The 13,285-nt window shown below is 35.2% G+C and overlaps 1 protein-coding gene across 2 annotated transcripts in view; it reads right to left on the bottom strand.

Moving 5' to 3' along the window:
- FRYL (FRY like transcription coactivator) overlaps positions 1-13,285 on the bottom strand; it is a 286,322-nt gene that overhangs the window by 81,278 nt on the left and 191,759 nt on the right. For both annotated transcript variants that reach the window (XM_023224475.3, XM_023224476.1), the window contains 6 exons: positions 11,352-11,459; positions 7,069-7,306; positions 5,998-6,183; positions 5,420-5,506; positions 3,513-3,781; positions 570-762 (listed from right to left, as the gene is read on the bottom strand). In XM_023224475.3, the coding sequence (XP_023080243.1) occupies positions 570-762; positions 3,513-3,781; positions 5,420-5,506; positions 5,998-6,183; positions 7,069-7,306; positions 11,352-11,459 (1,081 nt within the window). The remainder of the gene's footprint in view (positions 1-569; positions 763-3,512; positions 3,782-5,419; positions 5,507-5,997; positions 6,184-7,068; positions 7,307-11,351; positions 11,460-13,285) is intronic.

Raw genomic sequence — 13,285 nt, 5'->3', positions numbered from 1 at the left:
TCTTACCCTCACTCACGATCATATATTAGGCTGACTCCCTTCATCAGATTCTCTGTACCTTTCGATCCATGAACATGAAGAAAACAAAATGACTTCTAAAATAGTCATCAGTGTTAAAGTCAGATACTCTGGTCTTTAAGTTTTGTCATTTTCATGAAAACAAAACCACTGCTTCTATCCAGTACCCTTTAGATCACTACATGATTTAGGCAAATTCTAGAAAGGCATTTAATTATGTAAATGATTCCTTTTGGGTTCTGAGAAGTGTGAGAACTACAAAAACTGGAATATGGGAAAATAGGTATGACAATTTCTTTTAAAATAATGAGTATGATAAACTGAATGGGCATGGGTCTTTCTTTCCAATGGAAAACTATGTACGTATTATTGATTCCAACTAGGAATCCATAAAAACAATGATGGGCTTTCTTGAGGTATTTTCCTTTTTGCAAGTAAGTAATATACTTTCAACTGAGTTACTTTATTGTCCATAAAAAGAAATTTTAAAATCTTATTTTTATGAGGCCATTCAGATTTCATAGATCCAACAGTGGATCTGAGAAACTTACTTTGGAATCAATGCTATAGCCGCTATCTGGGGTAGACGCCAGCGTCTCAGGAGGAGAGCATCTCACAGAACCTGCAGATGTGGAAGATGACGATGTTGCTGCACTGCAACAAAGGATCAGATAGTTTCTCCACAGGCCAATGTATGAGTCACTGCTTGTGGTGGTATTTACTTTCTTAGCATTGATGGGGCTACTAAGGAAAAAAAAAGAAAAATGGGCAGATACGAATAACACAACACGTTTTTAAAAATTTATTTTAACTAATGCTGTATTTCTCTTTCTTTTTTTGAGAGAGTCTTTCTCTGTCACCCAGGCCGGAGTGCAAGCAGCACAATCTTGGCTCACTGCAATCTCCACCTCTCAGGCTCAAGTGACCCTCCCACCTCAGCCTCCAGAGTAGCTAGGACTATAGGTGTGTGCCACGACGCCCAGCAAATTTTTTGTATTTTTGGTAGAGATGAGGTTTCGTCATGTTGCCCGGGACAGTCTCTAACTCCTGAGCTCAGATGATCCACCTGCCTCGGCTTTCCAAAGTGCTGGGTGCTGGGATTACAGGGGTGAGCCACCATTCCTGGCCTAATGCTAACTAGAGAGATGGTTAGCATAAGGTTTTTATTACTAGTACTGTTTTTGTGGACTGATATCAATGAATAAAGTACTGGATTAAAAATTAAAATATATTACCAGATCATTTTAACATTATTATTCCTGTGATAAAAGTTAATATTTTATTGGGCCGTATTTTATAACTTATTATGCATCCTCAATGTAGAAAGAAAATAAAACAAAAATCAAAATCATCTTTAATCCCACATGAAAATAAACACTGCATATCTATATATCTTTAATTCACATACATGAACGTAAATGCATGAATACATCTCTTTTAATTTATACAAAATAGATGTTTATTTTATTTTGTATCAACTTTTTAGACTTATGTATTTTTCACCTATGTAAATTAATATTCTGTGACATTATTTTGATTTATCATATGCTATATCAATATAAAGTATCATATTTTATATAACCAAACTTTTGTTGTTTGACATTTTAGCTAATAGCAATTTTTCCCTATTATACACAATACTATACATTTGAATATATGGTTAATTATTTTCTTAGGTAATTCTTGAAAATGAAATCACAGAGTCAAAGAAGATACATATTTTCAAGGTTTCTGCCAAATTTCTGTCTTGAAAGGTTACACCAATAAAATATTTTGAAACAATTCCATAAATCTTTCCAAATACCAAAATTATGTAAGAATTAAGGACTGAAAGCAAAGCGAAAGAGGAAAAATACAAATATATAATCCTTGCCTTCAACAAGTTTTGTAATATGCTAAGGTAAGTAATGCAAACACATCACTTCATTAATTCAGTAAGAGTATCATAGAACAATGTCCTAGTATGTTAACATACTAGGTATGGTAACATATCAGTTTAAAAAAACTGTCAAAAATATCACTGCCCCCATGTGGGGTATGGGAGACATACAATAAAGAAATAAAACAATGTCAGATGGTGTTAAGTTTGATGAAGAAAAATAGAGCAGAAAGGGGAGATAAAGAGTGCTGCTAGGAGATGGAGTTATAATTTAAAATAAGGTAATTAGAGAAGCCTACTTAAGGTCATAAATGGTATGCAAGGTGGCAAATGTCAATCTTTATTAAAAAAGTAACAACTAGACCAGGTGTGGTGGCTTACAACTGTAATCCCAGCACTTTGGGAGGCTGAAGTGGGAGGACTGCTTGAGCCCAGAAGTTTGAGATTGCAATCAGCTATGACTACACCTCTGCATTCCAGCCTAAGCGACAGAGCGAGACCCTGTCTCTTTAAAAAAAGAAAAAAAAAAGAAAAACAACACAAAACAAAACAGAAATCCAATACACAACACCTGAGACCATACATATACAATTAGTAGAAATACTTCTATTAGTATAATACTTCTATTAGTATTTCTACTAATTGTATATATATTCAAATCCAAAAGTAAGAATGACTACTCTGGGTAGGAAGTTTAAGAGATTTTAAAAAATAAGATAGAATGTGAACTGTATCAGACATAGATACGCAAAAATTAAAAAAAAAAAGGTATCCTATGCTCGTGTGAACAAAAGCTCACAAAATGGAAACTGTCAACCACATGTAATGAACTTTGAGGGGATAATTTGCTTCCAACATTGAAGGTATTGATAGAAAGTAAGAAAAAAAGTACAGAGTGAAGTCAGATTTGAAGAGCCTTTAATGTAGGCCTCAAGTGATAGGTCAATCCAGATGCTGGGTTTGCATGGGCAAGTTATATGCTGAGAGGACTCATTCCATTCAATGTGATCTATATAAGGGGAAATCAGGAACCCAAACCCAGATTCAAAAATTCTCCTCTGTATTTAAGAGCAAAAAAAAAAAAAAAAAAAAAAAAATTACCTGAAATTTATAATGACCTTGGTCAACTCTCCATTTCACAATCAGTTACTCCAAATCTTTACCAACATCCTCACATCCACTACTCAGTGTATTACCACTCCCCACCAGAAGGTGGCCTTCCTTATACTGTCATCAGGAAAAGTAAGGCCACTGAGCTGAGTTTCACTCTGCTTCTCACCCTTTATCTACAAACTTCTGTATCTACATCCATACTCATCTTCAGATCCTTTCCTAATTTTTTTCCCTTAACACAGATTCAATGGACACAACTATGTACCAAGTACAGTGTTAAGTAAACAATTAAAATTTGGTGAGACTGTATTACATGAAAAGGATGAAGAAGTTATGAGACTATGTCCTTGACAACATTCTTCTCCCTCCTTAAGACATTAATACAGTATCACATATTATTTATGGGCCTTCCAATCTGTAATACTTTTGTATTTTTCAAATAAATACATACGAAAGCTGACAGTCTATATATTTTTAAATTTACACTAGGAAAATAACTTACTTTATATCGACCTGAGGGGACAACAACTGAAGTCTTGTGTATGCAAACATCCAAGCATAGCTCACAGCTGTAGAGCAGTGTTTAGGAAGATTTTCTTGCTTTAAAAAACTGGAGAGACTTATAATCCATGGGTCTTGGCCTTGGGTCACATGTGCAAATATCCATATGTGTGATGGACTAATCACATCAAACTGGTGGCTAATGGGAGAAGAGTTCCATTCTGCTAATGTTTGTAAATCTATCGAGCTAGGACAATAGAGCAAAGTAGTCTATATGGAGAGGAAAAAATGGATTATTACATATTTCAATAACTTTGAAAATTTTACCATATAAATTGCTTTAAACTGAAAGTGGTCTATTAGTACTTTCCAAAACAAGATAATATAAAGTCCATGGTAGGTTGAGGGGAGTAGAGAATTCCTGAAACTGCATGTAAAGTTTGTGTATGTGCATTCATGTCTTTTTTTGGGAGAGGGATTCCACTGTTTTCATTGTTCTCAAAAGGATCTATAAACCAAGTATGTTCAGGACCACTATTTAAGTAATTATTAAATAAATATCCAAATTTCATGGTATACCAAAAGCTGCTTTTTAGTTCTCTAACTAAAAAGTGAACCATTCACTTTCACGTTGACCTGTATCTATGTATGTGTGGAACAGACTCAAAAATGAGCTCTTCTCCAGAGGTATATATTCTTAAATATTTGTTCAATATTTGAACTCTTCCACTAAAGAGATAAACATTTATGTTCAAAGAAAAGTATATTAAGCACTGCTTTAGGCACTAGAAACAAGTAATCCATTACTCTCTTTTTGGAATAATTCATAATTTATAGTTAATATCTAAAACAAAATGTTTTGAATTGCATAGATCCTTTCATAAAATAACCAGAAGAGAGGCTTTTAAAGGTTCTTACCACAAATAAATGATAAACACATGAGATGATGGATACACTAACTAGCCTGATTGGGTCATTATACAATATAGACATGTATTGAAACATCAAATTGCACCACATAAATATGTACAATTATGTCTATTTAAAAATAAATAAAAATTAAAAATTTAATTTTTAAAAAGTTTAGCATCATGGTAGCGTCATGGGGGGGAACTGTACAGATTTCTAATAATCTCCTAGGCTTATAAAATCTTATTACCTCTCTTGGCTACATAAAATTTATGAATTATAAGAATCAGGTATTATGCAGAAAGCTCTTAATGTTATGCATTAACCTCTTGTCCATGTATTCTAAAATAGGAGGAAATCATTTTTAAATAGTAAGGTTTTATAGGTATTCTTACATTAACTTTGGAATCTTAATATATGACCTTTTACCCCGTGAAGACCAAGTAAGAAAGTTTGCATAAACTTTCTTAGTAATGTGTTTGTGGACAAAGTGTTTCTCTCCATTTTAATGAGTCAAATTACATATGACATTGGTATAAAACACTATGTACTTAACCCACTATATTTAAACTCATGTGATACACAAAAAATAGCTGCCAAAAAAGCAGGGTATAAGTTTTTGCTTTGAGTATCACTATTTTTTTTTCCATAGCATTTTAACAAGTATTTCTATCTCAAGAATCTTATACGCCATAATGAACAGCAAACAGTAGCATAAAGTAAGATTCAATTTAACAGAAACTTCTTAGATTGGAAGGATTATAATTTTACAAACATAAAATTATTTTTATTTCTATGTGGAAGAGTACTTAACCAAGTATAAATGAATATCACTTTTTAAGTACTATTCTTAAGCATTTTCTAATTTTCAAAAATACTTTCTAACACATTATATTTGTTAAGGAAGTTCTTTTATGTATGCATGTATACATGTATATATATGTGTGCCTGTCTTAAGTCTCAAAACAAGACTGGGTAGAATGAAGTCACTATAGTTACCTGATCAGCCCCAGTGAGATGTATGAAGCTCTCAAGAATGGATGGGCTTAGCCTGTCCATCACATCTATGGCTAATTCATCATCACCCTGTAAAAAAGACATCATATGTCTAAAAAAATTAGGAATGTTTAAGCAAAGTAGCCAAACCCAAGTAAACACTAAAAATTCACTTCAGTGCTATTTTATTTATTTATTTATTTTGAGACAGAGTCTCACTCTGTCACCCAGGATGGAGTGCAGTGGCACGATCTCGGCTCACTGCAAACTCCGCCTCCCGGGTTCACGTCATTCTCCTGCCTCAGCCTCCTGAGTAGCTGGGACTACAGGCACCCACCACCACACCTGGCTAATTTTTTTTTTTTTTTTTTTTGTATTTTTAGTAGAGACGGGGTTTCACTGTGTTAGTCAGGATGGTCTCCATCTCCTGACCTGTGATCTGCCTGCCTCGGCCTCCCAATTGAGAAGAGTAAGTTAGTTTAGACCCATGGTAGTAACCTACCTATATGGGATAAGGACGGAAAAAGAGATGGTTTTTAAGTACTTTCATTAGATAACTGAATGAAATACCTAAATCTTACCTTAGGTATTTCCAAAAGTGCAAATAAAGCCCGTATTTCTCTAAGGACACTGACGGCTAGTTTCCTAGTGGCAGGTCGACTGCTACAGAGAATGACAAGTGCAAAGCCTTCGACCACATGGAATACGTTGGAATATGGGCTCCTTTCCAGAGGAGGGGGATGAGAAGCTCCATTAGCTACACCATGCTTGAAAAACAGAAGTTAAAAATAAAATAAAAAATATGTATGTAGAGACTTTCCAGAAAAACAATTAAAGAATAAAGCAAATCATAGTGATTATGACTACAGGTCTGCCTTGGCTCAAGCAACTTAAATAGTACGTAATTTATAAAAATAGAGTAGTGTGCAAAGTGAAAAAAGCATTTCACTGGCAGTCTAAATATGAATTCTGTACCTAACTTCTATCATTCTCTATTTTGTAACCTTGGAACTGATAATCGGTCTTCATCTAATTTCTATGTGGGAAATGAGGGGATTGTAGTATATCTTTCACACTCGGAGTGTGGACCAGCAGCCTGGCAACACCTGAGAGCTTCTAAGAAACTCTTTCTTAGGGCCCTGCTGATTTGTATGCTCATTAAAGGTTGAGAAGCTAGTTTAACTTCAATGGCTTGGGTCTAAAATTCCAAGGTTCTATGATTTATACATTATCATAAATCAATGATTTGAGCATCTTTTATGGTTAAGGAGCACAGTTACCGTCTTATGTGAAACAGGGACTGGTGACATGGATAAAACAATCAAATGACCCAAATGGAAGACTACCAAAAATTTATTGTATTGGCTTTAAATATATTGGAAACAACCTAAAAGTGAGCTGGAATTATCTCTAATTTCTATGCTCATTAAAAACTAATTGTTACCCAAAGAAGAAGATTAGAAAAGTTAGATGTATAAACACTATATATTTACTTCATGAACCATGGGTAAGTTCAGTTGAAGGGATTAGGAACACATTGAGAGTGAAGAGAACTAATAATAGTGTTTGATAAAGTAAATCTGTATTAAAACCATTATTGGTCATTTAGCACTGACCACATACAAAAGGGACAATAGAAAAGAATCTGGTACCTGAGTGTCCTGGTTTTTATTATGCATTTGGGCTGCTTGTTTCCACTGATTTATTAATTGTACCAACATCTTTACGGCATTATCAAGAAGCGTGGGATGGACATCAGTCACTTCACGAACAATAAAATAAACAAATCCTGAAAGAACATCCTCCCGCCAATCTGGAAAATCAAGCATTAGTGCCTGCAGAGTATTGAAAGCCAAGGCACGCAGTTCTTCATCCATATGAATTGTGAGCCTACCAAGAACAAAATTCCATTAGCAAACTTCAATACCTTTCAATTAGTTTTATCATCTAAAACTTAAAACTATGACATTAAAATATATGTCCTCTAGTTGTTTTGTAAGAAATATGAAGATAACAACTGAAGTTCACTTTTTCATGCTATATTTAACTTTATGCTAGCTTATAATCTCATTTGTTTAAATTCACATATGAATCTATTCCTATTATTGGTGTTTTTACTATAATCTGAATAAGTTTGATACAAATGACATTAGAATTCCATTTAAAATCCTTTAATCCTTAAAATACTGTATTGTTATCCTATAATCAATCAAAAATTGTATCTAATCATATGATATCTTAGCACTATCTTCACATTTATTTAATCTTTGCTATCACTGGTAAGGACACGATTTATCTCAATCATTGTTTTTTTTTTTTGAGACGGAGTCTCGTTCTGTCACCCAGGCTGGAGTGCAGTGGCGTGATCTCAGCTCACTGCAAGCGCTGTCTCCGGGGTTCACATCATTCTCCTGCCTCAGCCTCCCAAGTAGCTGGGAATACAAGTGCCCGTCACCACACCCAGCTAATTTTTTGTATTTTTAGTAGAGATGAAGTGTCACTGTGTTAGCCAGGATGGTCTGGATCTCCTGACCTCATGATCTGCCTGCCCCAGCCTCCCAGAGTGCTGGGATTACAGGCATAAGCCACTGCTCAATCATTCTTTATATGCACTGAAGTTGCAGTTAAATATAAGATGGCTGATTGTGAAGAAGAATACACAACAAATGAAGATGGAATCAATGTAATAGAATAATTATTGAAGGTAAGAATGAGAGTAAATTTAGGAGTAATATCATAAATGGTACATGCCTAGGAAAAAAAAAAAGGCTCAGTGACTCACACCTATAATCCCAGCACTGTGGGAGGCCAGGGCGGGTGGATCACTTGAACCCGGAAGGCAGAGGTTGCAGTGAGCCAAGATTGCACCACTGCACTCCAGCCTGGGCAACACAGCAAGACACTATCTCACAAAAAAAACAAAAAAAAAAGGGAAAAAATAATGTGTTGACTCAGCACATAAGGTCCTAAAGAGAGTTTAAACAAATTAGGAGACGCTATATACAATTTGCTTTTAAATACATCAAAATGGGGCTTTGAATATAATTTTAGTTACAGAAGTTTACCAGAACATAAAGGAGAATGATAAACAAGAAATTAAAAAAAAAAATGTCGGCTGGGCGCGGTGGCTCAAGCCTGTAATCCCAGCACTTTGGGAGGCCGAGACGGGCAGATCACGAGGTCAGGAGATCGAGACCATCCTGGCTAACACGGTGAAACCCCGTCTCTACTAAAAAATACAAAAAAAACTAGCCAGGTGAGGTGGCGGGCGCCTATAGCCCCAGCTACTCGGGAGGCTGAGGCAGGAGAATGGTGGGAACCCGGGAGGCGGAGCTTGCAGTGAGCTGAGATATGGCCACTGTACTCCAGCCTGGGCGACAGAGCGAGACTCCGTCTCAAAGAAAAAAAAAAAAAAAAAATGTCTACAGTAGTGGGAGTCACCATTATATAATAATATTATATGAATAAAGAGTTTTTGATTTGGGTCTGAAGAGAATTATGTTAGTAATTGACTACAAAGACAGATGTATCAGAATTAGAAATAGTCTGAATGAATAAGGTAAGTACGTAATATTAAACATACAATTACATGCTTGGGAAGCTGGAAAAATGGAGTTATCCACGACAGAGGTAGAAAGTTGTGTGGTTTAGGAGAAAGGAGATACAAGTATTCACCCTGCTGAACTTAGTTCTAGTCATCACTAAGCCAACTTTCAACTGACAATGAGACTAACGAGATGTATTATAGCTAGACAGACTGAGGAGTAAGCAACAAAGCAGCAGCAGTTCCATCAGCACATGAGAAATAAACAGGTCAAATTAAGCATCTCTAGCCCAGTATTCTGTCTCTAATAGTGGCATCAAGAGATATAATATGGGAGAAGAGAGTGACAGTCCTCAATGATGCTGACTTTAAAGGTTATTTCAACATTCCTTAAATCCATGAATATGTAAATATCTATCTTAAACTCCTATCTGTGTGATACAGGGTATACATGTGTGACTTAACTGCTCATTGTACAGAGCAGAATAACAATAAAGCTTGGTTAATCAAAGGCAGGGGAATTAATTAACTTTCCTTAGGGACAGGATACAGGTCTGCAAATTAACAAAGCATCTTTGTTTTGTTTGCTTGCTTCCTTTATGGTAAAATAAGTAAGATTTAGACAGCACAATTCCAAATGATATGAAGAGAGGAGAGAATAGAACAGATCCTGGGATCTTCCTTTCCACTGAGGTAAACTATTAGTAAACAAATATTATAGGAGAAAGAAGCAAAGTGAACAGCAAAGCAAATTGTCATTCACTATTCAGCTGTCTGCTCTTTTACTAAGCTGTCCCATCCCTGGCCCTCATAGTTGCAGTTTCATTTTGGTGGAAAAGATGGGAGATCTACTCTTGTGGATCAACACCCACAAAGATGTAGATGAGTTATGTTGAAATAGGAGGAGTAAGAGCAGAACTGAACAGTAGTTGTTTACTGCTCTCCCAAGGTATAGTGTTATACATAATTAATGTTTCTTATTTCCAATGCTGGCATGAACTCTGTAACTCTGCAATCTAATTCACAAAAAAATTAGGAGACTGTGGGAACGGAACAAATTTATATAATGCAAAGTAACCCATTTCTTTCACAATCATCACAGGAGACATAAAATCTCTGATCACAACAGGTAATAGTTGAGGATAAGGTAGTGCCAGGGTGTGTGAAAAGCTACGGAAGTGGAGAAAGGATTGCTGGAACAGTCTATTAATTGTTTATTTATTATGAATTTAACTTCCACCTAAGTGATAAATGCCCAGCAACAAGTAAACACCTTTCAACATAGTCAAGTATCGCTGCTCTGCTATAGTCATTGTATTTGTTTTTTTCCATCTAGGACAGGGGCTGGCAAACTGTGGCTCAAGGGCTAAATCCAGCCAGATGCTTATTGGAATGCAGTCATGCACACTCTATTGTCTATGGCTGCTTCTGTACTATAATGGCAGAGATGAGTATGTGTTTGCTTGTTTTATTGATACCCAATAATTGTACATGCTTTTGTGGTAGATGTGATAATTTAATGCATTCACATAATTTGTAAAGATCAAATCAGTGTAACAAGGATATCTATCACCATAAATACTTGTCTTTTCTTTATGTTAGAAAGCTTTACTCTTTTCTAGTTATTTTGAAATGTACAACAGATTATTGTAAACTATAGTCACTGTACTGATCTACTGAACACTAGGTCTTACTTCTATCAAACTGTGTAATTGGACCCATTACAAAGATCATAATGATCTGCAAAACCCTAAAATACTATCTGGTACTTTACAGAAAAATGTGCTGATCTCTTATGTAGGGAATCCCTAACTACATCAGCAAAGCAGTTTTTCAACAGGCTATCGCCTCAACTTAGAATCAGGAGCCAGTACTTAAGTTTGGTTGTCAGGTTATGTACTCATTTTACAGAGCTATGACATGCCTAATAAAAGACAGAGAGAAACTGGAATGCCACAGTTCTGCCATGGGGGAAAAAAAGCACAAATGAGACCTAATTACCACCAGAGATACTAAAGAAATGACTGTAAGAGTAAACACAATAATTAATTGCCTAACTGGGAATTACCATACACTGATAATGCCCATATGTTAAGGGATAATGTGTTACAGAAATCCCAGGAAAGAATACTAGATGGAAAAATAGGGAACTGAAAGATAGGAGTTGTGGGGGGAATCTAGAAGAACTTGAGAAGTTAAAAATTAGTGAGGAAGATGTGTTTAATAACAACAGAAAAAGACAAAAATGGAAATTTAGAAAGTAAATCAGATAAAGGATTAGATATGTCTTTATCATCGCCTTTTTAGTGATAACAGTAACAAAGGTATATTAGAAATATAAAGGAGCAGAAGACATAAAACTTAACATAGCAAACAGTAATCCTCATTTACCTTGCTAACAATTCAATGAGGTCAGTTCTGCTCATACCGTCAGGAATCAACCTTGGAATCGCAGCAATACAAGTTCTAAACAAATCAATCTTAGGTTTTCTTTCCCCCCTAAAAAATACAACAGGATTTAATAAGAAACATAATACAGATGCTAGATAATGAAATCAAACTTGTAAAAATAGCTACAGAAAGTGGGAGCCCTCCCCCAAAGGTTAAGGTATTTAATATTAAAAAAATACATATAAATCCTGTAGATAATTATTAGTCTATATATGGACAAAAGAATACAGAAATAATTCAAAAGAAAACCAGCAAACAAAAAGGTTTTCAGTAACTAGACAAGAAGCATTACAACCATTATTACATAACAAATAGTTAAACAGATTATTTATAATTAATCTTATTAACATTTAAGATGATTATTTATTATTTAGCCTCCCATAAATATTAAAATAATAAATAACAACATTGATATCATTAAATCACTAAATACTGGTTATTTTGGGGGGCCTATAAAATTAGCCACATCGTTTTTCACTTAATATCCTCCACTAACAAAGGTCTTAGAAACATTCATCTCATATATGTGTTTATATTGTTTGTCCTTGTCTTGCATGTGATATATACACATAAATACACATACTTAAAATTTCTATGAAATAAAATAAGCCAGGTTTTTGAAAATCCTGGTACCTCTAGAGGCGTAATACAATTTAATTTTACTATATTTTCTTCTAGTTATTCAATAATTTTATTTAATTTAAATGTCTAACCTCTTAATATATTGGTTTTTATTTTGGTCTGTATTTGAAGGTGAGGCCTTTTAATTTTCTTTCATCTAAATTGTTCTTCAGTTGGCCTAATAAAATGATCCTTATATAGAAAAGAATTTGGATATTCTCAGTGTTCTGGGTTTTATTTTATTTTATTTTATTTTATTTTAATTTTATTTTATCTTTTGAGATGGAGTTTCACTCTTGTTGCCCAGGCTAGAGTGCAATAATGGTGTGATCTCAGCTCACTGTAACCTCCGCCTCCCGGGTTCAGGAGATTCTCCTGCGTCAGCCTCCCGAGTAGCTGGGATTACAGCCACCTGTCACCACGCCCAGCTAATTTTTTGTATTTTTAGTAGAGATGGGGTTTCACCATGTTGGTCAGGCTGGTTTTGAACTCCTGACCTCAGGTGATACATCCACCTCAGCCTCCCAAATTACTGGGATTACAGGCATAAGTCACCACACCCAGCCTTGTGTATTTGTTATAGTGGCAATGGACTCACTAATCCTTTTAGAGATTTCATATAGCCAGTCCTCTTTTTATATGGTTTCAAAATGCAAGAATTTCAGTTACCATACTTCAGTTAAATAATATCAGTCCCCAAAAAGGCAGTTGAAATTTAAGCTACCATATGTTAAGTAATGGCATAAACAAACTTTGCTTTGGCTCTGGTCCATAAAGCACACTGCACATCATAATCACTGTCATTTCCATCAAGGCTGTCAGTGATTGGTCAAGATGCATCTGTTATTCAGTTCATACACAGACAGCAAAGTGTGCAATGGTGTTGCCTCTTGGTCTCCCAGGATAACTCACATGACATGTTACAAAAATAGATAATCAAAAGAGGGTATTGGCTAACAAAGAGGAAGTACCACAAAGAAAGAAAAAGTAACATCACTGTGTAGTGTGTTCTTATAATTTTATGTTGCTTTGGCACCCATTTTAAATATAAGTTTGATTTTCTCATACCAGAAAAAGGGCGCAGTCACCCTTGAGACAGTTTCCAGTTGTACACCCCACTCCATCCCCCAGTTCTTTAATGTGGTTGATTCAGTTATCTGTCTTACACAACTTCTTCCTGGTAATAACCTCCCTATGGATACCTAGATGCAGCCTACTTGACTGGCCCCACTGACCTGCGTACCCCACATGGA

This window comes from Piliocolobus tephrosceles, chromosome 3, assembly GCF_002776525.5.
Source record: "Piliocolobus tephrosceles isolate RC106 chromosome 3, ASM277652v3, whole genome shotgun sequence".
Taxonomy (NCBI): domain Eukaryota; kingdom Metazoa; phylum Chordata; class Mammalia; order Primates; family Cercopithecidae; genus Piliocolobus; species Piliocolobus tephrosceles.
The sequence above is the reverse complement of the archived record's forward strand: the minus strand, read 5'-3'. Positions and strand labels throughout refer to the sequence as shown.